Source organism: Palaemon carinicauda, chromosome 8 (genome assembly GCF_036898095.1).
Source record: "Palaemon carinicauda isolate YSFRI2023 chromosome 8, ASM3689809v2, whole genome shotgun sequence".
Classification (NCBI taxonomy): domain Eukaryota; kingdom Metazoa; phylum Arthropoda; class Malacostraca; order Decapoda; family Palaemonidae; genus Palaemon; species Palaemon carinicauda.
In genome coordinates this window covers 96,669,096-96,696,595 of record NC_090732.1, presented here as the reverse complement: position 1 = coordinate 96,696,595, position 27,500 = coordinate 96,669,096, and the positions used below count along the sequence as shown (strand labels likewise).

Below are 27,500 nucleotides of genomic sequence, written 5' to 3'. Positions count from 1 at the left end.
ACCGGTTTACTGCAGAACATTGCAGGATGGTAAGTTTGAACCCCCTTGGTATATTAAATTCTCAAAGTTGTAAAATGTATTTCTCTGCCCTACTAAAGTAACAGAAAAAAAATTTGCATTAAATTCTCTTACATAGTTATGTCATACATCTTGGCTTAACTGTGCTTGTACATTTCTTTGCAGTGCCTGATGCTCCAGCTACAATCAAGGGTGTAGTTAGTTCCTCCTCAACCATTCTTGTCAGCTGGTTACCTCCCACTAAAGTTAATGGAATTCTCACAAAATACACGCTCCACATGGCCATTACTAATCAAGAAAAGAGGGTAAATATCAAACCTTTTATCCGCAGAGTTGCCCTCATGCCGAAGAAATTAAGTTAACAACAATTTTTTTTTTCATTAGAATGAAAAAGCCAATCTTAACCAAGTCCTCTTTTTTCTTTTCATTTCAGGAGCTCCCTTCTCGAATATTGGGTCCATCAGAAACAAGTTATGTTGCTGAAGGCGTAAGCACTAGAGACGTTTACGAGTTCTGGGTCACAGCCTCCACCCAGCGTGGGGAAGGGTCGCCATCAGAGAGGATCATTGTTAAACCAAAAGCAACTGGTAATTAACACTTTTAGAGTTTTCAGTTCATTTTCTGCAGGCTTGTGTTGTATTGTTTTTACATTTTTAAATAAATCTTTCTTTGTCATTTTGTTATTTCCGTAAAATTTTAACTTTGATGATATATAGATATATAATTTCTTTTATTCAATTTACTTTTCAAAGGTTTATAGTACTAATTTTCATCAAGTAAATATTTCTAAAACAATTCCTATTCACTACCAGTTTCTGCTCAAATCGCATCTTTTGGGGGACCTCTGGAGGTTGCATGGAAAGAAGATGTAAGACTTCAGTGTCACTCAGTCGGTGAACCTCCTCCTGAAATAACATGGAAACTCAACAACAAAAACATCAGCCCTACAGACAGAATACAAGTAAGCCAGATTGAGAAACATATTTGCACCCAAAGCTATATTAAATAACTAATTTTTTCACAGGGCAAATACTGTCCAAGAACAAAATAATAATTTCTTTTTCAGAGAGAAAACTGACAAATAGTTACCTACTGATGTGGTTGCTAAGTATGATAACTCTAAGCAGACCTAAACAGATCTTTGCAATTTCGGTGGGGGATTTTATTATCATTATATGGAAAATTTCCAGCCCAATGAGTCTAACTTGACTCTTACAGACCTGGCCACGGTGGTGGAAAGGGTAAATGCTTTTCATTGAATGAACAAAGTTTCTGTAGCTAATTTTTTCACCTTGATTTTAGTTTACTAATCCCATTGCAATAGAAGTACAAATGATATAAGTATAAAAGATATTACACACACTAAGCAAAGGGAAAACCTAGATGGTGTGGTACTTAGAAAAGAAGACGACATCTTTAAGCGATGGAAGGAGTACTTTGAACAGCTCTTAAATGAAGAAAATAAAAGACTCGTAAGGAAAGACGGACAGCTGAACATGTGTATGGCAATGAGGTTTTCTAGGCTAGAGATAGTAAATGCGCTAAAAAAGATGAAAGATGGTAGGGCAATAGAAACAGACTTGATCCCTGTGGAAACATGGAAAACATTAGGAGATGAAGGGGTGGATATCTAATACGATCTAATGATAAAGATCCTCTAACAAGAAAAGATACCAGTAGAGTGGAGAGAGAGTATATTGATCCCAATTTTCAAAGGCAAAGGGGATCTTCAAGAGTGCAGTAACTACAATGGCATCAAACTAGTGTCCCACATCATGAAGATATTGGAAACGATAATGGATGGCAGAATAAGAGGAAAAGAAATGGAATTTATGAAAGGCAGTGGAACAACTGATGGTTTATTTTGTCTGAGGCAACTGGTGGAGAAATTCAAATAAAAACAAAGGGATTTACGAATGGTATTCATAGACCTTGAAAAGTCTTATGACCGAGTCCTGAGAGAAGAAGTATGGAGGTGTTTGAGGAAGAAGATGGTCCCAGAGAAGTACGTGTGACTGATCCAAGAGATGTATCATGTGTATACCAGAGTGAGGAGCACTGTTGGAGTGAGGGAAGGATTTGAGGTGATAGTAGGATTGCACCAGGGATCAGTACTTAGTCCATTCATTTTCAATATAGTTATAGATGTTATGACTGAAGAAGTTAGAAAGGTAATGCCATGGAGCATATTGTATGAAAATTATATAGTTTTGTGGCCTGAGAGAAAGGAAAACCTAGAAATTAAGTTAGAAAGGTGGAGAGGAGCGCTGGGGGACAGAGGAATGAGAATTAGCAGAGCCAAGACAGAATACATGTATTCCACCAATGAGGCCTAGGTTAGAGGAAGTATTAGTTTGGTGGAGAAGAAATAAGGAGAGTAGACAAGTTTAGGTATCTGGGATCCATAATCAGTGCTGGCAAAAGTATGGAAGAAGAAGTAAAACACCGTATACAGGCAGACTAGAATAACTGGAGAGCTGCCTCTAGAGTCCTTTGTGACAAGAAAGTGCCACTAAAACTTAAGTAAAATTCCATAAGACAGTCGTAAGAAGAGCAATGTTGGATGGATAATAATAATAATAATAATAATAATAATAATAATAATAATCTGGTCCTGATGTTAAGACTTAACATGAATCTTATATAAACCATGAAAAAATACTAAAATCTTGCTTTTTTGACAGGTGCGACCAAATGGTTCACTGCTCATCAGAGACGTGCAGAAAGCAGATGCAGGAAATCTGAGTTGCACCGCCAGCAACTCTCATGGAAGTGATAGCATTACATATTTTCTCACAGTTCAAGGTATTGTTATTGTTTATATTTTTTGAAGTGTAAATGAACAGTTGGTATCTAGCATTTAAATAGTTTTAGATTAATTGAATCAATTTTATGGTTTAGCTAATTTTATGTAGATATAAGATTTACTATCGTGAGAGTAAATCAAAATAATGCTTCATAATAATTTAGATATTGAGTATATCTGGGTATTTAGAAGTGTTACTTAAATGAACTATTTCCTATTGTTGTTATGCTTAGAACGGGTTGCACATATTTGTTGCTTTATGTCATCTTTTTTCCGTGATTTCTGAAAAGCTCATTATTAGTTTGTAAGTTATTTTACGATTTATCAAGAAAACAAGACATATTAAGTGAATTAATCTAAAGAATAATTGGGTTGTGAATACCTGTTATGCATCCTTCCTAATTGTAGTAATTGTGATGTCTGGCCATTTTGAGGAATGATAAATACTTATATATTGGAATACGCAAAACTAAGTTTGAAAAAGATATTACATTTGATTTCTTTTGTTAGATACTTGCATTGCAAATTATACACTTCTAGTTACTTAATATGTTTTTATTTTGTAATACATTTTTTTTTACCAAAGTAATTCTTTGAATTTAATGTAGAAAAACCTTCTAGTATTATGTCAATATTGATGATACATTAGAAATTGTGTAATCTGAATATATTTTTTGAGTTCTTAGTGGTGAAGGTGATAATATTTTTATGGGAGAGGAGCCTCTTTACACCGGTATGTAAATAATTTCCTAACGAATTTATCCACAATTTCACAGTTAATTAATCTACCGAAAAAGCAGAAAATAAAACCAGTGTAAACTATAAAATTTGTCCAAATAGTTGTATGTGTGCTTTTTTTTCTTTTTTTGCAACTAGGTAATAATACATAATTTTTTATTATACATCTCATGTTTGTGAGGGTTATCTAAAGGTGGCCAAATATACCTTACACACTAATAAGGTTACTTTTTAGAATATTGATGTTAATATATGAGATTTATGAAAATTTGTGTGAATGGTTCCTCTTTATAATTATCCTAATTTTTAATATAGTGGTACCAGTATGATATTTTTTTTTTTTTTAAGAAAGAGCTTTATAATAACAAGAAACAGAATATATTTACCATGACTAAGAAGTTTCAGTGTTCCATGGAATTGTCTCATATGCATAATATGCTGTAGTATTTACGCATGTTTAATATCATCTAGTTCTCAGTTCCATCTATACTGTCCTTGCATTTTTTTCTAATTTTAAAGGGTATCCTGGCGTCAAAAGGGAGAAATTTTATCCAATAAGATTGTGGCTTGATTGATACCTCAAAAATCCTCTTCTAAAACTATGAACTTTTCAAACCATTTCTAACTCAAAATTTACAGAACAATGGACATTTTCTGTTGGTCTTCATCAAATTATTTATCCTTGTAGTACCACCAGCCCCACCAACTCTGTATGTCCAAGGAAGTTCAAGAGATGCCCTCACACTAAGGTGGAGTCTACGCCCCCATCATACACCAGTTAGAGGATATATTATGAACTACAAGCGAGAATATGGTGATTGGGAAGAAGTGAGTTTGTCTACAGTTTTTTATATAAAATATATGTTTTGCTAATGAAAGATCTATTGAAGGATGCTATGCATTCATATTGTAATTTTCTGACCGGCTTAAACTTGATTTTGATGAATTCGAGTGCTCTCTCTCTCTCTCTCTCTCTCTCTCTCTCTCTCTCTCTCTCTCTCTCTCTCTCTCTCTCTCTCTATATATATATATATATATATATATATATATATATATATATATATAATGTATATATGATATTATACAGTGGACCTCTACACACGAACGTATCTACATCCGAATTTTCCAACATCCGATGTAAAATTCGAGCAAATTTTTTACTCTACACCCGAATTTTATTTCGACACACGAAGTAAGCAATTTTCGTCGTACCGGTTGTATGGTTGTATCCGAATTTTTCTACACGCGAAGTACAATTCGAACACATTCCTACTCTACACCCGAATGTTTTTTCGACACCCGAAGTAAACAATACTAGCACGCGTAGTCGGTGCTCATAGCGCTTAAAGTGTTTTTTATTTCCGCCGATAGAAGGAGGAACCCTCAATTAGCGCGGCTTGGGTCAGTCCTCTGTGCTCGTCGGCTTCTTGCGGTTTTGCTCTGTGCGTTCTTCTATTAACTCTGTTTTAATCGTGATTTTTTACGTGCATCCTTTAACGGTAATTTACGTAAAGTGTGGGTCCTAAAAGGCTTAGTTTTGCCAGTGGTAGTGGTAGTGGTGAGAAAACGAAGAAGGAAATGCTTTCTTTAGACGTTAAGCTGGAAATTATTGAAAAGCATGAGCGTGGCGTCCGCGTGAGTGAACTTGCTAAACAGTATGGCCGTAATATGTCGACGATCTCAACAATCCTTAAACAGAAGGAAGCTATTAAAGCAGTGAAACCTTCTAAGGGGATCACCATAATTTCAAAACGCCGTAGCCCTGTCATAGAAGAGATGGAACGACTTCTGCTAGTGTGGATCAAGGACAGAGAGATCGTTGGCGACACAATCACTAAGACCGTCATCTGCGAGAAGGCGCACGCCATCTTTACAGACTTGAAGGAGGAGAGCTCTGGGGGTGATGCTGGGGAGAGTTCTACCGAGCCTTCCTCAGATGATTTCAAGGCATCTTGTGGCTGGTTCGAGAAATTTAAGAAACGGTCCGGGATTCATTCAGTTTTTCGCCATGGAGAGGCTACTAGTGCGGACACAAAGGCTGCAGCTGACTTTGTCAAGAACTTCGAAAGGATCGTGCAGGAAGAAGGCTACTTAGAGCAGCAAGTGTTTAATTGTGATGAAACTGGGCTGTTTTGGAAGAAGATGCCGAGTCGAACCTACATCACTGCCGAAGAGAAGAAATTGCCTGGGCATAAGCCAACGAAGGATCGGTTGACTCTTGCCCTATGTGCCAACGCTAGTGGGGACTTTAAAGTCAAGCCCTTACTGGTTTACTATTCAGAGAATCCTAGGGCCTTTAAGGCACACAACGTCGATAAGGACCAGCTTCATATTTTCTGGCGATCCAACTCGAAGGCCTGGGTGACTAGGCAATTCTTTGTGCAATGGGTTAACCAAGTTTTCGGCCCTTCTGTGAAGAAATATCTTCATGAACAGAAATTGCCTTTAAAGTGCCTGCTATGCCTTGACAATGCACCCGCTCACCCCTCCGGACTTGAAGATGATATCTTCGATGAATTTAAGTTCATAAAGGTGCTGTATCTTCCACCGAATACCACCTCTATCCTCCAGCCCATGGACCAGCAAGTCATCTCTAATTTTAAGAAGCTGTACACCAAGCACTTATTTAAGCAGTGCTTTAATGTCACGCAAAGCACCAACTTAACTTTGCGTGAATTTTGGAGGAGCCACCTCAAGATCGTGCACTGCTTGAAGATCATAGATCAGGCTTGGGTGGGATTAACTCGACGGACCCTCAATTCTGCCTGGAAGAAGCTGTGGCCTGATGCAGTTTCTTCCCAAGATTTCGAAGGTTTTGACCCCGAACCTGATCCCGTGGTGGGTGCAGCGGAAGCCGTAGAGGAAATCGTCTCCCTTGGCAAGTCCATGGGTCTGGAGGTCGACGCATATGACGTTACGGAACTCGTCGCCGAACATCACGACGAACTTACCACGGATGAGCTCAAAGAACTCCATGCTATGTCTGAGCACATGAGTGATGACGAGGAAGGGACCGAGGAGGTAGAACATGTGTTAGGTTCGGCGCATATAAAAGAGGTGTTAGGAAAATATCAAGACGTGGTCGACTTCATTGACAAATACCACCCAAAAAAATTGCAGGTTTGTCGTGTAGTGACTAGTTTCGCAGTTCGATGATGTTTGCCTAACTCACTTTCGGAACATTCTGAAAAGCCGTACCAAGCAATTATCTATCGATAATTTCTTTAAAAAAACTGCGAAGCGAACTCGTGATGAAGAGGATGTAAGTGATTCGAAGAAAACGGCAAAGAGTGAAGCGGAAGAAAGTGAAACAAAGAAAACGGAAAGAAAGTCAGTCAATTTTAAGTGTATAGAGTGAAAGTGATTAAAATTACGTAATCATCAAAAAGAAAAAAAGAAAATGTAAAAAAAGATATAAAATATAAAAATAAAAAAAAAATAATGTTAAAGTTCACTAAGTGTAAGTTAGAATAAGTTACGGTAGTGTACGTTTATCGTAGTTAACCTCTCTACCTCCTCGCCGCCTGTCCGTCTCCTCTCTGCGTAGCAAGACTAACAACACCTGCGCTGGAGTTTCTAAGGTAAAGTGACGCTAAAACCCCGTTTTTTATTTATCATTTTTTGCTAATTCTTCTTATTTGCATGTCTATTATCTAATCTAGTGTGCATTATTCTCATGGGAAAATTATGTGTAGTAGTTTATTAAGAAGTTATCGTAGGTTTTTGGGCTCAACCACGGATTAATCCTATTTCAATGTATTCTTATGGGAAAATTCGTTTCTACATCCGAACATTTTCTACATCCAAAGTTGGTTCTGGAACGGATTAAATTCGTATGTAGAGGTACCACTGTATTATATATATATATATAAATATATTAAATGTCATTGGTTAAAGTTTTCTGTACATTTTGCCTTTGTGTGTTTATAATTCTTAGCTTTTTTATTTACTTTTATTTTTGTCCAGGTTGAACTTCATACTGCACGAACTAGCCACACATTGTCAGGCTTAGTGTGTGGATCCAGGTATCAACTTTATGTGACTGCTTACAACAAAGTGGGGACTGGCCTTCCATCAGAAATACTTACTACCTCTACTAAGGGTTCAGGTAAAGGGGTTATATTAGCAGTCTATTTCAATGCATTATGACAGTTGTAAAGTGTATATAGATTAACCTGGAGCACATACCTGATTAAAAAGAAAAATATCCTGTTATTTCACAGAACCTGTAGTACCCAGCCGATCTCGCCTTCTGGATGTCAATTCGACGTCAGTGCTAGTACACCTAAGCACCTGGGGAGATGGAGGATGTCCTATACTGTATTATGTTATCGAGTATAAAGCATCAACTGCTAGGGTAATTATCATACATATAATGCTGTATTTTGGAATATAATTTTTGATATTACATTATGCAAAATATTCTACCATGTTAATTTTTTTTCAGGACTGGATATCAGTTGCTAATAATGTAGCTGCTAATGAAAAGACTTACGTAATACGGGACTTGAATCCGGCCACTCGCTACTCTGTCAAAGTAACAGCTCATAATTCTGCAGGATCAAGTGTTGCCACTTATGATGTCACAACATTGACACCAGAAGGAGGTATGTATTACTTTGTTTCTTTGAACTACGGCGTCCGTTTGTCATTGATAATAAACACTTTGGAGTGCATATTGTTTATGATTTTTCATATCTTACTTTAATGCAAAAATTACATTTTCTTTCATCAGTACTTTTAGATGAGAAAACTGGTCATGACGTTGGAACAGCCTCGCCTCCGCTTTACCAAGACCTCCGGGTTGTCATACCTGCTGCTGTGGTGGTGGTTATAGTCATTGAAGTCATCATGGCTATTGTCTGTGTCTTTAGGAGAAGAAGTGAGTGGCGTTAGTTTTATATATGTAATTTCATACCTATCATTTACAGCGTTAAAATTTTTTGCATGATTTACTTTTTATTTAGTATTTAATTTTATGACATGCATTTAATTATTAAGGATTTTATTTCTTATGTTTACTCGTAATTTTTATGACTGAGGACCTGATTGATTGATTAGCTATCATATACTTCATATTATACTATATTGTATTATCAGGAAGGCTCTCTAAATTGGTATTTTCCATTGGGCACTTGCCAAGACATACCTTTTATTTTTCTTACTTGAAAATCTTCTTGGCTCACTCGTTAAATTTTTATCCTAAAACATCGATGACTTTCCATATTTTCTATCTTTGAAATATGACTTTAGTCCACTAAACTGAAAGGCTGTAAATTGGAAAGATACAGGCTTTTCTACGAAATATCTAGGGTAATATTATTTGGATATTATTTGATAGAACTCTTAAACTTATTAGTTAGTTATTTCTTACCAAAATTAAAGACTTGTATCCCACAAGAAAAGAAAATATCTATACCTGATTTAGCTTAATATCTATGACTTTGCTGTTCAAAATATTTTAGTAGGATGTTGTTCTTTTATAAATTTTCTATTGTTGATAAGTAAATTGTAGTTTTGAATGGGCCTCTCTATATTCAAAAGTTGAAATTCTATCATGGTGATTTTTTCAAAGACCTCAAAATTTCTGAGTAATTCAGTATTTTGTTTTATAACTGTAGATTTGTTAATTGATTTTTGAAAACTACAGTATATTGTTACTTAAAGAAATTTCCTCGTTGAGAGATGAATTGTGTATACAGTTCAGTAGAGTAATTACAATTCTGCTGAATGACTGACTGGCATCGTTACTTTATTACTTGCTCTATCCACCCTACAAGGTCATTCTCTTGCACTTTTCGATTAGATTTGTTTACTTTTCTGCACTAGATTTTGGCTTTACATCATTATTCACATTATTCATAATCCAATCATGTACTAAAATAATTAGAATAACAGCAATACTCTTTGGATTATTTTAGAGTTCTAAAAAGAGTTTGTGTTTATGAGGTTCCAGCTCTATCACCAGTAGTGACATTCAATGTAATTAAAAAGGGATTTTGACGAAGGAAAAATTTATTACTGGGTCGACCTGTGACGCCTGGTGAAAAGGGTCCTTCTTATCTCTTTTCTGAGGTTCCAGCTCTATCACCAGTAGTTACATTCAATGTAATTAAAATTTCCCAATACAGAAATGAGGGAAAGAGGAGGTTCTGGAGGGATGGCCGAGTCCCCATCGACTGCGCAAATTCAAAATCAGCAAAATCAGCACCAACAATATTCGGCTCTCCCAGCAAACACACCGTCCACTCAGGACACAGCCACTAACAAGGATTCATCAGGTCAGCAAGAGAACCCCGTACTCTTCATGTGTGAATCTTATTCTGTTTATCTCATGTCGATTCAATTGAGTGCTTACACACACACACGCACACACACACACACACACATATATATATATAATATATATATATATATATATATATATATATATATATATATATATATATGTATATATATAATATACATATATATATATTATATTATATAATATAATATATATATATATGTATATTATATATATACATACATATATATATATATATATATATATATATATATATATATATATATATATATATATATATATATATATGTATATATATAATATACATATATATATATTATATTATATATACAGTATATAGGCCTATATATGTATATATATATATATATATATATATATATATATATATATATATATATATATATATATATAATATATATATATACATTATATATATATATATATATATATATATATATATATATATATATATATATATATACAGTATATATATATGTATATATATATATATATATATATATATATATATATATATATATATATATATATATTGTGATTGTGTATGTGTGTGTGGTTAGCCCGCTAACTTAATGTCGACGAAATGCATGATACTGTATTGTATCATTATCACCTTAAATTTTTCTCAGCCTTCTGCTGTTATCATATATTTAGCCTTTATCATTTCTATTCTCCAATTCTGACCACCAATACTTTTCTTTGTGTAAGACTTGTTTTTAGTTTACCAGGTGTTCCATCCCATCCATTTACTTCATATTGTTATCCATACTTTCACCACATTTCAGAAACTAACATAACTTTGAATCCTTCCTGCAGATTACATCGAAGATATATGCCCATACGCAACATTCCAACTTCCAGCGGTGCCAAAAAGCCATTACGGCGAAAGCACAGATTCAGGAATTGTTTACTCTGGTCCATATCATTCAGTCCAGGGAGCCTTTGTATACCATGACCCAAAAATGGCAACGCTTGAGACATTCCCTCTAAGACACGTAAGTGCGACATTCCTAACTAGATTTTTTTATCTTAGCCTCAATATTCTGAATGTGGTATTACGTGATATTTTGTTAAAGTGGAAAGGTAATTTTCCTGATAATTGGGTTTGTTTTGTTAAAAGAGCAACGTTTCTTCTAGTACTTACGCAAATAATGTACTTGCAGTGACATGAATAATTTTGTGCAAACCCTTTTCACTGTCAGTCTCCGTATCAGGCTTGTCCCAAAGAAAAATTCAGATTGATTGAATATTGATTTGTACGTATCAAGGCGTTTGTGCCGAGGCGTTGGAAGAAAATCCCTGATTCTTAAAGCTTCATGGGTCTTTGTACAGGGTGTCACATGCATTTTTCTGCGTACTTTTAATACTTGATTTAGTTATGATTAGTGTTTTCCTTAGTTCCCTTTTTTCGTTACTATCATTACTGATGGTCCCATTCTGGAATTTCAAATTCTTTAGAGAAGAGCTCTTTTTGGTAGCGCTCTATTACTTTGATGATGCTTAATAACTACATCAGAAAGTTTCTTGTTTCCTTAGTTGGAGCGGTTTTTGCATTGTTTTGAATTTGGGGATCATGTAAGCACTTGACACTACAATGAACTCGTATTTTTTATGAGAGAGTGGTAAAATTTTTAGTTCAATGAATAATTACGCCTTAAGTATACCTTAGAGTAAAAGATTATATTTCCTCGAGCGTTTAGATCTTTTATACATAACGAACAGCTTGTTTTCCTAAGTATCTAGTTTAGTGTTCACCGAATTTTCGTTATTATCTAATAGCCAAATTTATTTCCTTTTGTCGTTGTTTGTGTGTCATTTGCAGCGAGTTTTCTGGTTTGATTATATGGTCCTTCTTGTTTGATCATATTTGGATGTTTAGTTTCAATGGATGATGTACATCATGAATTTTCTGCGGTTCAGCTACTCTTCTGTTTCTTTTGTTAATTTTGCAATCAAAGCTTTAAAGGTAATTGGAGTGAAAAAAAAAAACAAAGATTACTTTCTTGTGAATGACCAATCAACCCGTTTCACAGTGAGTGCAGTAGTTTCATTCTTCTGGGGTATACATACACCTTTAAATCAAAGGTGGAACGACGATGCTCTTCGTTGATTTAGTAATCTAGACGTTGTCATTGCAAAGTTAGGATAAAGAAATTAAACTCCCGAGATATTATACAATGCTGTTTTACACAAGTCCTGCCGTAGCCTTATTGAAGGCAAAACCTATGAAAACAAACAAGTCTCATTATAATGAAATGTTATAGTTCATATGGTGAGTGGTGTATCCTTGAGATCCTGAGAGAATTGTCCTCAGGGTAAATGTTAGCCAGCCAGGGCTTGGGAGAAATATCTTCATGACGTTTTAATCAAATTCGGTTCATTAGTACTTGTTTAGAGGGTATCATCTAAAAATGTCTTTTAATTTTTGTTTCCATCTTAAGATACTCCATTTTACGGCTTATAGATGCTTTCAGTGATAGTAGGCAGTATTATATTCTGGACGGTTTTATTAAATCTTTCATAAGAAAATTATTACGGTATTTTGGGTTTCATATCGCTTGTCATTTGTAAAGAAGTTTCCTCTTTTGTTTTTTAAAAGTGCTGTACGAATTCATAGTACTATTAGAACCAACTATTTCGATTTTGTAGAAAACATTGATATCGGCAGTATTCTTCCTTATTGAGATTCCATCTACTTGCATCATTTATGTCAACAATTCATTTGTGTCAACCATTTTTGTGCAAATAAACATGTGTAGTGGCCTAAAAATTATTCCAGTATTTCCTGGGGAACACCTTGCATTCGGTCAACTTGGTAATACTTCCTTTTGAATTATGTAGCGTTATCTTTTTTTCAAATGCATTCCAATTTTAAAAGATAATAAATTCCTAAATTATTCTTTATCTTATCTGAATTCTTCTAACCTAGTCCTATGCATCAACAATTTAACTTAAAACATTTGGGGTAATGCAATTAAGTATTGTATAGATTTAAAGTTTTAATCTATTAAGATTATGTTGCTCAACCTTTTATTTTTTCCTAACAGCAAAAAGAACCGGAATACACAAAAGTAAGAAGAAAAGGTAGAAGAGATCCTCATGTAGAAAGTACAGGTAAGTTAGGTCTCTAAGTGTTAGTCGCCCAAATTTTGTAAACTGCATCAATAGAAAATCAGATAGTTAGGTGTTATTAAAACCTTAAATACTTGACCAGGCCTATTTTCAGGAAGAGTCAACGATTTTTCAAGAAAAGTTAAGTCCAATGAGATTAAAAGGAGGATAGTAGGGAAACAAAATACAGAAATAAAACTTAAATTCTGTAGGAATTAAATGGGGAATGATTTTGGGGATCTTATAGATCTATCTGCTGAGTCATCAGGGGCCATTCCTTTGCCTTCCTTGGTCCTAACTTGGGTGGAGAGAGTCATTTTAATGTCCATTTCCTCTGCCACTAATGCGTGACCTTTAAACCTATACAGTAACTGTTGACTAGGATCCCTTGAGGCAATCATATGTATGCAAGTAGGGTGGGCCGTGGGAAATAATATATTTCTTTTTCTTTTGGCTCAGTGGAAGAAAATAGCATAGATAATGTTTCTGTTAAGACATCTTATATAGTAGTAGAAAGGAACTGCCTTGAGGAGTAATATTATAGATGTGAAATAATAAGATTAGTAAGAACCTCGACAATTTACTTTTTATCTTACTACTGGTATCATTTGTAATTGTATTTAAATTTACTAACCTACTTAAAAGATGAACAACATTTTGAATAATATGCAATACAATAACATATCATATTGAAAAGTGGGTGTAAGGATTTCAGTTATCTCAAATCCTTTTTTTTTTTTTTTTTTTTTTTTTTTTTTTTTTTTTTTTTTTTTTTTTTTTACTGAACTTTCTATTGGAAGGAATTATCGTTTGTACTGAGATGTGAAGTAAACTTTCATAAAAACATAACAGCAGTAGTTTGCACTGAAATTTGATTTTATCTGCTCCATTTCCAGAGTCGGATAATCTTGGCAGCACAGATTCTGAAGTGAAAAAGATTCTGTCGCTGCATATGCCCATCAGTGAATATGATACCTTAGGTAGTGACTCAGAGGGCACAGGTACCAGGGACTCGCCACCCACATTTGCTGAGTCTGCTGGGCTTGCTCACGCCCATATTCACGCTCATCCCGCCCACAGTAGCAGATCAAGGCCTGATTCTGCTGTTAGCCAAATTCGTAGTAGTACAGATATATTCAAACACCGTGTTAGAAGTAGACAACAAGGTAAGTTGCTGTTCTTTTACCTCTAGATTTTACATTATACAGTATTTTACTCGTTTTAAAAACTTTATGATAAATAAGTGTACGGAATGACAATGTAAAGTACATTTCATGAAAATGAATAAGGAAGACAGGTAGTTAGAGTTTAAAAAATACTATCTAGTACATAGAAATGTGACTTCTGCTTTCAGAATCCACAAAATCTCAAGAAAATAGTAGCTCATCGACGGATACTTCTAGTTCTGGACGTAGGGCACATCCTCGCAGAGGTAAAAAGTCAACTAAAAGGCAAAGTCGTTCAACTTCTCGTGCTGGATTTGAAGAAACATCCTTCAGGTAATATCCGATGCAATATTGAACTACAGTATTGCTTGAAACTGAATGCCTTGAAATTTGCAAATACTGTACTTCACAGTTGTTATTTGCATTTCTCATGGAGATGGTCTAAGCAGTACTTTGATATGCACTTCATCTTGAAGTTGTCATTTTGTCAGCACATGTTTCAGTGTATATGCATGAAAGAGATTGCTGTAAGAAATAACCATCATTTTGTCTCTTGCTTTGCAGATTGTGCAGTTTGTTTTACTAGTATGTCTGCATTAAGTGTTTTATTAAGACATGAAATGGCTTACTTTAACTGATTTTCTTTTAATTGCTTTAGGTATGGTAGGGATTTCTTAGGTTCGTGTTCTTTAGGAAGACAGTATAAGGAAATTATATTAGAATACATAGCAATTCCTCCCGCTTGTCATGTTCTCAGTATACTTTACCCTATACAGTAATCATATAATTTCATAAAATGATTTATGTATTTCAGGATGAATAACATAGGTTTTGCCGAAATTGATTTGAATATCACCAAGCTTTTAAAATCTGGATGTCTTATAGGGTAATGTACTAAAATCCTTAGTAGTGTATTGCAATAGCCTAACAAGTACATTCATAGACAGTGCAATTATCACTTATTGTGCATACAATATATATTTACTCTTATCAGTATACATACAAGTGAAGCAAATGTAAGGAACACGAATAAAAGTAGTAAAGTAAGAAACGCAGCCTGAAAAAAAAAAAAATTGCAAAAGTTAAAAAACTCGCCATTAACTTCAAAAATTGCAGTTGAAATTTTATTTCTTTATAAATTTCCATTTATTATGGATTATTTTATTCCATATGTACAGGTCAGTTTCAAGGCTTGCCAGTTAGGAGTCCATAAACAATTATTTCAGGCATTGATTATTAATTTTTTATATGGAATGACCTCATCTGCGTGATATGTGTTCCAATCTTTGCTTAGTTTCCATAAAAGATCTCTGAATAAAATGGTTCTGTCATATATTTGAATTATGTTTTATTTTCAAATGCTTAGTACTTTGTTCAATGTTTTCTTATTTATAATACTCTTAAACGTAATTTTCAAATCTTTTTGTCGTAAAATATTTTGGCATTTAATTACGTTACTTGTTTTTCATGAAACACATCACTATGCTAACGAAGACCCTTTCATCGCTCATGTTTAGTGGGACTACTGTTAATTAATGGTCTCATTATTGAAACTAAATTTCTATAAAACAAAATCAGAATATAATTAAAAAATTAATTGTCGTTGAAATAAATTATTACTTTTGTAAGGCTTATTGCAATGAAAGGGCTGAGCAACTAAAAATATTTGTAATGAAGAATTAGCTTGCATTTTCAATAGGGTAAAGGGAAATTCGGCCTATATACCCCATTCCCTTATACCTCAACTTAGTTTCAAGTTAACTCATCGTCTCCGATTAGAAGTGAGGCGAGAGAGACCTTTGTGTAAGGCAATGATTTGTGCCTTGAAAAGAACTTAATTAGGGTTTTGAAAAGTTTTGAAACATTCGTACAAAATACAAATAATTTAAGTAAGGTCAGTTCATTACTCTAGTCTTTCTTGTTTGTAACCTAGCCCAGGATGTAATATCTGTCTAAGAACAGATTAAGTAAGACGACATAGCGTTGGTTAAGTATGATCCGGTTTGGGATGTTATCTTTCCATTAAAATGAGTCTGATTGTAGTTAATAACATACAATACTTCAAGATATGGTTTATGTCTGTGTGATGTTGATATGAAGGGAATCAAAAAGAGGACCCAATCGGGGTACATGCAAATGAAGCCAGAGGAGGAATAACTCAGGTTATGAAGATAGAGAATAAATAAGTCAAGGTAATTGTAAATGAAGTCAGAAGATAAGAAAATCAGTTTCTTCTCAAATGAAGACAGAGAAGGACTTAATCAGCTTACTTGTAAATGAAGTCAAAAGAGGAAAAGATCAGGATACTTGAGAATGAAGCGAGAGGATGATGAAGTTAAGGTACATATAATGGAAGCCCGGGGATAATTAATCAAGGTACTTGCAAATGAGACCAGAGGAGGACTATAATAATTAAGGATATTTGTGAGTGAAACCAAAGGAATAATCAATAGGGTTACATATGACTGAATCCAGAGGAGGGCGAAATCAAAGTATTGTATGTGCAACTTTAGCCAGTGAAAAAATAATTGACAGTACATATTTGTGACTGAACCCAGAGTATGACTATATCAGCTAATTAGAAGTGAAGCAAAAGCAGGAATAAGTCAGCATAGATGTAAGTGAAACCAGGGGAAGACTAAATCAGCGTACATGTGAGTGAAGTCAGGGTAAGACTAATCACAGTACTATTTAGTAAAGCCAAGGAAACACTTGTGACAATATTTTTGAATGAAGATAAAGGAGGACTAAATCAAGCTGCGTGGAAGCGAAGCCAAGGTAGGATTATAAATGAATGGCCAATAGGTCTACAAGTTGAGTCGATCAGCTATTCCCTGGCCCTGGCTCTGGAAGAGTGGGGTCTTGGATGCTGGAAACACACATGTATGGCAGTTCTCTGTGATATAGTGTAAAGAGCAAGATGACCTCTTCATTGCTGCTGGCACTCATGAGTTCCCTTTAAGCCTTTAAACTCTTAAATGGAGCTAGATAAGAACTAGATCAGGATGTTTGTTTGAAGGCCAAAGGAAGACTAAATCAAGCTTCTAGTGAGTGAAACCAGATAAGGCTAATCAAGATACTTGTAATATATGTCTAGAAATAAAAACAGTAAAGGTTAACTTGTGCATTGTGCTGGACTTTCCTTTTATGAGATTAGAAGTGAAACTAGCTGTGAAAACTCATCTATCTCGTGCAACTTCTGCAAGAACTTGTTCTGCTGATTTCTTATTTACAGTTTTTCTCATTATTGGTCCCTTGTCTCTTCTTATAACAAGTCACATCTATCTTATACTTTAAGATCTATTTATTTTTCAGCCATTGGCCGTATTTTTTCTGCCCTTTCCTCTTTTGTGACCATTAGTTTGTTAATGTCTAATAACTCTCTTATAAATAACCATAAAGAAAATGGATTAATAATAATAAAATGTGTTATAAAAGGCTAATCTGTGTATTTAAAGTTGATTACAAACAAAATTGCTACCGATAAACAACAAAAAGTCAATGCTCTTTGCTTTTAGTAGCAGTCGTCAGACAAAGACTTGTTAATTATAGAAAAGGAAGAATAATGTAAAGTATAGTAATGATAAAGTACAGGTTAAAGAATAATATATAATAAACTCTGGAAAAGACAGTGGTAAAAACTCGCCAACAGCGAGAAGAAAATAGGCTAGTGAAAGAATCGGATGCGTATCTGGACCTGAGGAGTAAACCTCACCCCGTTGTGCCTGAAAAAAAATGTTCTTTCTTTCATCTTAGTTGATCCTTCCCTCGAGTATCAGAATATTGGGGTTTGATAAAGGGATGATTTGTACCTTGAAGGAATATATATATCTAATACCTTTTATTATGAGAACCTATTGTTAATTTGTACAATATTGTGTTTAATGTATATTATGGCACGTAAAATGTATTTCTTTTTTTTACTCGCAGGAAGATAGTGTATTTCTATTGCTTGTGTAAAAAGTAAAAAAGAATTTTTTATTGAAAATAATTAATCTACAATTTTACTTGATTTTATGACTAGTCTTGATGAAAGCTTGAACAAATGCATTTGTAAAATATGTTTTATAGATTGTTGTAGATGCCAGCATTTGAGACCATTCTTGAACAAGTTCACTTGCTAAAAATAGCCAAAATGAATTTTACACTATGCCTGGCGTGTAGGTATGAAATATATTTCTGAATTATAAAGAAAAACAGTAATCATCTGAAATAAGATTTTAATTTTAGCTATGATCAGGGTATTTTGAAGTTTCTCTTAAGATTTGATAGAACATGAAGAAGGAAAAACGAAGAAAAGACAATTATTTTGCTAGTTGTAACTTTGTTTTGAATTTGGCACGCTTTTTAATTTAATTTTCAAGGTCATCCATCATGTTGCAAGTCAAGATTACACACAACAAAGGTCTTAGAACATTCTCCATAGGAAGACCAAGCAAGCTTACTGTAAACTCCATTATTGGGAACTTTCTGTGTTGTTTACTTAAAAAACGTGTGAGGATCAAATAGATCATAAACACCTTTTTTTATGAAGTTTATGTGTTTTATAAAATGCTTAAAAGACTTCAAAGAGCTTTATAAGATAGTAGAGCTGATGAATTTATAACATTTGATGATCAAATAGTCACATAAACCAGTCACTATATTTTGCAGCGAGAATCTTACTACTCTCCTAGTGCATAAACGCCAGTGCTCATAATGTTACCCTGTACACGTCATCTGGATAGTATTTTGGTACCATCATAATTTCTCTTATGTATTGTATGTTGTTTTTTTTTTTCTTTCTTTCTTTTTTGTTACAAGTTATGTCAAAAGATCCCTGTTTACTGTAAGCACTCTCTAGATCTTTAGATTTGTATCGTTTTGGTCATTTATTTCTTGGAAACTGATAAAAATTTTCAGAATTAGGAGAACAAATGTGATTCTTAAATTCTAAACCCGATAAGAGAATAAAATTTAATATTTTCCTGATTTTATCTCTATAATTTTGCACCCGGTAAAATTCTTTCATAGTCTTGAAAATGTTTTGAGAGAAATAGATTACAGTAATTCATTGATGCATGAAAATTTGGGAACAATTATGGAATTTCATTGTAAGTTAATCTTAGATTAGGGCTACACGTTATTGTAAAAAATATAAATGCAAACTGCTGTTGGGAGTTCTTATAGTATATAGAGCTTTATTCCTATTAATCTCTATCCTCAGCATTATATTCCAATAGAAATTGTGTTTGTTAACTAGTTTTATTAAGTTTCGTGTTTGTTACAGTACTAAAAATAACTTTATCCTTGATCCTCAGGCTTAAGGTTTATTGTGCCTCTTTATTTGCCTTTTGCTTGTAAAGTATAATGAGAACAAGACAAGTGGAATATGCCCCATAGCTGCATCAGACTACATGCTGTATAGGATTACTTCAATTTTGAGAGGATGAAATACATAATATTTCCTATTATAAACAGACTAAAATTATAATGAGCCTTTATTAGAACTTTAGTTCGAATAAGATTTGTTCTGATAACAGGATGATGCATTTAAGAAGTAGCTTTCTAGTGATGTTTGTGATGTACATAGTGAAAAAGATGGTCATAGTTTTTACTCATCTTTAGCATATTGTTCTTGTCTGTGTCATTCTAATAGTTTTTATTCATCATTAGCAAACTGTACTTGTTTGAGTCATTCTAAGTAGTAATCTCATTAAGATCTCGGTCTTGTCCAGAAATATAATCATAAGTCCTCCCCATGTATTCCTTTGAGAGTGAATCCTATTGTATTTTGTGACGATTTTCTCCCAGGCCCCTCAAGTGAGCAGGTGGTGCAGAGTTGTGAAGAAGGCGGGCCGACTGTAGGCGAAGGGACTGAGGGCGTGGGCGAGGTCAGTGCCTTGACCCTACTAACTAATCCACTTCTCCACTTGTGGTTGTGACCCTTTCACTTGCGTGCTAACCCTTTCACCCATCACCCTGATTAGCACTGTGTTAGCTAGCTATTCATTAACCCGTATTATGTTTCATGTCCTGCCTTGAAAGGGGCTTTATCTGAGATGTTTACCTGCAGAAACATTTTATGTTAGCAATCCGATGCTGTTCTTGCCTTGAGTAGTAGATCTTTTTTGGTGGTCTGATGCTGAAATTTTGTGTGTGAAAAATAGAGAATTTTGTAGGCATCTTTGCCCTGCAATTCTTTCTCGGGAAACAGACAACGTGTATTAACATTCTTGACAGTCAAAGACAAACTAACAGCTATTCACTTTCATGCAATTCTGTCTTTTTCTTTTAAAACTATTTTCTGACTGTACAGAAAATCTCTTGGTTGACTAAGCCTGCTTTTCTAAAGACGTCTCGATATCAGCTGAATAAAAATTTCACTGACACAAATATCAGCCGTAATTATTGATAAGAAACTTGTTTGTAGATTATTAAAAATCAGTAGCTATCAGAAATTATTTTCATTTCAGTTTTGGAAATATGTCATGCCGCAGTTTTTCTTTATTTGTCTTTAATTTAATACCCCTTTCAGTCTATTGCTTTTGGTACGCACTTCATTTATGCAATTTTATATAAATCCTTTATGATAAATTACAGTTGTATCACCTTTTTATTCCTAGCTTAAAATGAATGATTGGTTCAGAATCTTGGTTGTATCAAGGCACTTTCTTCTTTGCCTAATGAAACTTATGAAATGTTCGAGCTTGCTTCGATTCTTTTTTGTATTAAAGCTAATCTTTTCATATTTGTTGTCCCCTTTTATTGTTAAGAGACTACGATTTCAAGGCTTTCTGAAAGTTTTTGTATTAACACCTGTTTCAACCAGCCTCGTCGGTTTTGCATGATATTTCTATTTTCTCATTTTCAGGTGCCTATCTTATTTGGACTTGAAAAGAATCAAGTTTTTCGACAGGTTTTCTGGTTATCCGTGAATTTTCTGGAAATAGTAACAAACTCGGTTTAAAGACAAAAATTCATTATCAAATACTAAAGGATATCAAACTGAGGATAATAATTTCTCTAGAATTAGAAAGTTAAAAGCAAAATTCGTTGATAAGGATCGTTTTTAACTTTAGTAATGTGCAATGCGTAGATAAAACAGTTACGTAGTTGGTGAAAGTAAACTATTTACATTAATTTATTGATTTAATTGATTTTGCATCTTGTTCATTGCACTTCAGTTTCATTTCTCATCATCATTTTAGACTGTATCTAGAAGTATATTACGATGACTTCCGTGAAATTTTAAAACTGCTGAAAATTAAGAATTTTCGTCCAAATGCGGTTAGATGAATTAACGGTATTGTTGATGTTCTTGGAGGGCTTAATTTTGTGTAAATTCAATCTTATTGCCCAAAGCTTCTGCCTATTTGATCTCAAACTATTGACCTTTTTATCTCTTACAGCTACCAAACAAGTAAAGCAATGACGTTTTGAAGTAAGTTCTTAGCCCAGGTCCAGATTACAAGATAAATTACCTTATTTTTCTGCGTTTCTTCATTACAAAATATAATGTCTTAAATGTGAGTGTATGTTTGGTAGCTTAAGGGTCATTACTACTGATTTTGAATTATATTTTATTATTATTATTATTATTATTATTATTATTATTATTATTATTATTATTATTAAAGTTGCAGCCCTATTACGAAAAGCAGAATACTACAAGCCCAAGGGCTCCAACAGAGAATAGAGAGGTAACAAATAAATTAGGAAAAAAAAAAAATAAATATTATAGTTTACCAAGCTCAGTAACAACGTTAAATGAATAAGTCAAAATATAAACTACAAAACGAGACATGTCAATCATTTGTTCAACGGAAAAGGATTTGCAACAAGTTTGAACTTCCGAAAGTCCACCTATTACAGTACCAGATTAGGTTGTTTACAAAAAACGCGTCTGACAGGTATGTGATGAGTGTTTTAAGATCAGGGTTTTTATCTTTAGGATCTAAAAATCACGTACTAACGAAAGAATAATGGTTGTCATATGGGATTTTCACAATTGAATTTGGAGGTAAGACGATTTGTCATCTAATAATATTGACATTTACTATTTTCAATTAAGATGTTTATTATTACAGAGCAATATTTTTTTCTGTAAGATATTAGTTGTCGCTTCTAAATTCTAAGTTTTTTTTTTTTTTTTTTTTTTGGAGGGGGGGGGGGGCGGGGTGTGTGATTGCCTTGGTGTTGATACTGTTTCATCATATGCTGTTATTTGATGGTAGTGAGGAAAGTTTCAGGTCATGTAATGCTAAGAAAAATTTCCTAGAATGATTATCGTAATTATATCATGACTTTATTACATAGTGGCATTGTATCTACTTTAAGAGGTAATACTATTAGAACTCACGATTCTCCTTTGCATCAAAGTCTTCCTCGTTATCGGACTATAGTTGAATGTTCAAAGACGATCGTTCAGAAACATTTTGGCTATGGAACAAAAATTTCTTGACAAAGTTTGTAGTTTATAAGGAATTAAGACGGTCGTACTTTATTTGATGAAAGCTCGGTATCTTGAAAACTTTTAGTTTGTTAATTTGAAATTATACAGGATATTGTTTCCAAAGACAAGATATGGAATTTTAGTTCACTTGAAATAATTGTCGACATCTTTAAGGGCGAAATTTTTCTAATTATCCTGTCAAATTTGAACTTAATGTTTCCCCTTCATTAGAAGTTGAAGTAAACCTGTACTTAGATTTTTATATTAGCATATTCCACTTACAGATCGTATTTCAGCAGACATGACTCTTTACAAAGAGTGCTTTGTTGTTCAGTGAAATTTTAATTAGAATCTGTTGTACTGTATAGCCTGGATTACAAGTAAAGTATATTGTGAAGAGCTTTTCCTTAGTAAGAAAGTTTATGTTTCTCTGTCAGACTACTTCCTTGAAACCCGTTCATCTTATCTTTACCATTACGTAGACCTAAAAACTGGTATGATTTTTCCGAGCCTGATCTTATCAGATATATTGATGGTTAATGTTTTAAGGAAGATCTGGTGAGATGAGGCCATACGTGTCATTAATTTCTTTAGGTGCGTCTTATAAAGATGCTTAATGATCAGGTCTTCGATGACTTTGAAATGTTTCGTTTGAGAACACTGAAAAGTTATTTCTAATGAATTTAGAATGTTTTGTAAACGATTAACGTAAGCTATTTATATGCCCTTCTAGGATTTTGCTTTATTGTTAATTCTGAATTGACCATATTGGAAATGTGACTCTCTGTGAAAGGTAAAATTCACAATGTCTTGATGCAGAAAATATTTCTTCGAATAATACCAAAGTTTATCAAAAAACGTCCCTAATAATTTCTGCAGATAGGTTCGGCAATCTTGACTATTAAAAGCAATGATTAGATGTCATTTAAGAGAAAATTTTCTTATGGTTTCAATTCGTCTCAATTTCTTAGGATAAAAAGAGAGAAATGGGGAAATGATGAATTTCGCTCCATTTCATTGCTGAAGGAGTGAATTATCTCTGGAAAGAATTTCCATTCTAATAATGTTGAGAGTGGTGAAGGGCCCATAGGTGTCCCTTTTTTTTTTTTTTTTTTTTTTTTTTTTTTTTTTTTTTTTTTTTTTTTTTTTTTTTTTTTTAACAGCTTCGCTCAGTAGTATTTCAAGGGCCTCCAGATTACCATAGTAAGGTCAACTCCTTGGATATTTTAGGCATTCATTAATGCGAAATATATATATGAATTCCACTTCACCACATTTTGTAAGAGTAGCTTATTGAAGTCCATTTTCGAAGTCAATGAACTACACGAATTTATTTTCTTTGTTCGTAGTATGTATTATTATGGAGATGAAATTAGTGTTGATGCAAACTTCTGTTTGTACTCTTCAGGATGAACAATTCCATTTCGCTTCCGTTTTCTCGTACAGTCAACTGTCACATGGACAGGTTAGTTTGCTCTATAAAGCAGAAAATTCACAAGTAATCAGAGATCTTTGTCAGTTTCAAAGCTTTGGTATCTTTGTATATTTCATTTTTAGTTTTACTAATTAATTCAATACCACTTAATGCAATTTTGTTTTTCTTACAAACTAAATTTCCAGAAAACAATTTCTTGCATGAAATTTCCTTATTTTTCCACTTGAATATAAATAACCCTTGGATACTTTTGGACAATTGATGGATATTAACAATAACGTAATATGATACAAGTATTTCGACAAATTAGATGTCAACATGGATATGTGATTAATATTTTATGCCCTGCATTTACAAAGCTTTAAATACGATTAAATGAAAATTAGATGCGAATATTAAGTAAAATTGCTGTCCTTGAAAAAAAAAATATCTTTCTTATATGACTACAATTACATCCTAGCATAAGAACCGAACTTCGAAAGCAAGTATTCTAGGGCTGGTCTTTGAAATATTTTTGGTATTTTATGCTCGATTAGAATCTGTTAAACTTTACAATGGTTATTATAATGGGGGGAATTGCATTAGAGTATAGGCAAGGATCAGCCGGTGAGAGTCTACATTGCTCATTTCTCAATATTAATATTAACTGAGAAAGTAACGCAAATTAATTCAATATGTTTTTTCAAGTCTTGCTAATATTTGACACCGTTAAGGTCGGTTCTTATATATAATCGACAATTACCAACGAGTAAGATTACCATGATTGTACTAATACTCATTGCAGGAAAGTGATTAAGTAATAAGTTACTTTTTTTTCTTTTTGTTAAGACCCGTTAAGGTTACTACTCCAACTAATAGGAGTTCTAATTAATTCTTTGTCTTGATTAAGAGCGACCGTTTTAAGAATTATCAATGTAATTTTTTCATATACTGCAGTTATCGCATTTAACTCGTGCAAGTTATTCCCCTGCTTTATTTGACTATGGTACTTGTAGTTGGAAAATCTTATTAATCTACTTTGATATGATTTTTGTATTGAAACTCATAGTATGTTAGCATCATTCCATTCCTTTATTTGAGTTCTCAATTAAGTAAATTAATGTCGGTCTATTCACTTATTATTAATATTAATCCTTCTGTAGTTTACATTAATTTTCCAAAGAGGTTTCTGACTCCTAACTGTATGTTTTTTAGACTGCTGTTTCCTTACTCTTTCTTTCAGTCTTGATATTTGTTGAGTAAGTATATTCTGTTGTCATCACCATGAGCCTCTATTCTACCATCCTTGAGATTTAAAACATTCCGTTTGCTGTAAAAGCTTGACGTTTTAAGCCTTTAGTACTGAGTATGCTTCTGTCTTTTTCAAATTTTGTGAAGTTGCGCAGTCATTACGAATAAGATTGGAGTTAGATTTGAAATCTCCCCAAGATTCATAATGGCTCTGCCTACCCTGCAGAACTAAACTGTTGTTTTACAGCATGCTAAGCTGTCCTCATCAACACTTCACTCTTCCTTATCCCTTTCCTAATTTGGCATACTAATACTATCTGTTATGCAATGGATGTATTTTCGGTTTATGTATTTTTTTTTTCTTTTTTTTTTTTGTATTTTACATTATTTTTTGAGGTGCCACCTTAAAACTCAATATTTCGAAATAAAGTATTTTTTTGGAACTGTGGCATTTCCATATTGTTCTCTTTTACAAAGAACTTTATACAGAAGTCAACTACCATTTATGATTTTCATAATTCATGGTACCGAAGACAAAATATAGATAGCCACTCTAACAAACTTATTGCTTTTTATATATATTTATCTGACGATCCTTAGCTACCCATGAATAGTTGGTTTTTCATTTATTTGTCAGTTATGCTTACTAACGTGAAACAATGACATAGTAGACAAATATATTTCTTTTGTGCTGAAATATATTCTCTTTATCAGTTCATAACATGTTCTTCCACTCATACACCCAAAACTTTCCATATATCTGCACATCCCTAAGCCTCGCCCTGGACGTCAACAGCCGGCCTGCCTTCACCCTTTAATGTTACAATTATCGTAGATGTTAATTAGATTAAGCTCTTATAGATATGTTTTATTCGGCCTTGAATTTGAGTCCCATGAAGCATCAAACACCTGCTTCACTAACTCACTAATGTAGAGCTTGGATTAGGCATTAAATTGTTTTTCCAGAAGTTTACTTTTGAAGACAGATTTCCGTGTGTACCAACACATGGACGACAAAACCTTAATCTTTTTACATTACTTTTCGTATGAGGCACCTCAAGATTATATAATCCCTTGCAAGTGAGCGAAAGTTCTCTTGAATTGAAATTTTGATACTCATTATCTGCCTCTCCCTTTTTTGCTGTACAAAGGTTAAAGTTCAAAGGTAACTTTTGAGAAGGAAAACAAAATCCTCTTCTTGCATAGTCCAGGCCTAAGATTGGACAAATATAGCATCCATCAACCTTATTTTTGACAAGCGTTGCAGCCCTTTGTTAATTTCCTGGTCTGCTAACTTTGAAATTCCGTATTTTGAAAGTAACTTTATTTATGGTATTTTAGATGTTTGGCTTAACCCTTATTAACAAGTATTTACTTCGTTTGCTATGAAATAAGTTATTGTAGTAATGTAGAAACCACTTTTTGCATAAAAGGATAGTATAATATTGTCACTGTTTTATGTTTCACTATACTGTACAGACATTTATTTACAGGTATTTTTCATATTTGTTATTTTGTGATAGGTACTGTGTTTATCACCATAAGTGAATTTAAAACAGGTGTATGGTAATGTGCTGGACCTAGCAGTAATAAATGATCCTGCCAGTATTCAAATCGGTGTCAGTGAGTTTACTTTCACTGCTTACAATTGACCTTAAACAGTGGACATATCAGTAAATATCTTTTGCCCCAATTGGGACATAATGTGGCTAAATGCGTATGATAATTAAGAACCAATAGAAATCAGTGTGCTTCTGTAAAGGTGCCTGAACGTTATGAAATTGTATCACTTCCTTTTACAATTTACTTTGGGTTAGCATTATAACACAACTTCCTTCTTGCCCAATATTCGACCGACCTCCAAGATCATTGCATTCATATTTTTGATGTCTTGGTTTTACTCAGAAAACATTAATATTGTCATAGTTTTCGAAGTTTCTACTTTCCTTTTTCCTGAAATTAAAACATGAAAATTTTGACTTTAAGTGGTTCCAGGGAAAAATTTACCAAAACGTGATTAGACATACATTTCCCTATTTAACCTACAGTATAGGCCTACAGCACAAAAAATATAAATTCAGAATTACACAACATTTATATCATATAAATTTTAAGTTTAATTGTTGTTGCTAGTTATCATCACACTGTTGGTGAGAAATTTGAGTCTATTATGTTTTGCTAAGTAAAGCTTCTTTCTCTTCGGCAGTCTCCTTCTCGTGTAGAACAGGACATGGCCG

General features: G+C 33.6%; 1 protein-coding gene across 1 annotated transcript in view; it reads left to right on the top strand.

The window, feature by feature from the left end:
* The window catches only part of LOC137645810 (cell adhesion molecule Dscam1-like), a 248,653-nt gene that overhangs the window by 214,842 nt on the left and 6,311 nt on the right, over positions 1–27,500 (top strand). The window contains 15 exon segments of the mRNA XM_068378765.1: positions 1–29; positions 184–323; positions 452–605; positions 831–979; positions 2,703–2,823; positions 4,251–4,390; positions 7,529–7,670; positions 7,786–7,919; positions 8,010–8,169; positions 8,298–8,444; positions 9,694–9,843; positions 10,704–10,882; positions 12,935–13,001; positions 13,895–14,164; positions 14,353–14,497. The exon segment at positions 1–29 is cut by the window's left edge and continues 121 nt beyond it. Coding sequence (XP_068234866.1) covers positions 1–29; positions 184–323; positions 452–605; positions 831–979; positions 2,703–2,823; positions 4,251–4,390; positions 7,529–7,670; positions 7,786–7,919; positions 8,010–8,169; positions 8,298–8,444; positions 9,694–9,843; positions 10,704–10,882; positions 12,935–13,001; positions 13,895–14,164; positions 14,353–14,497 — 2,127 coding nt within the window.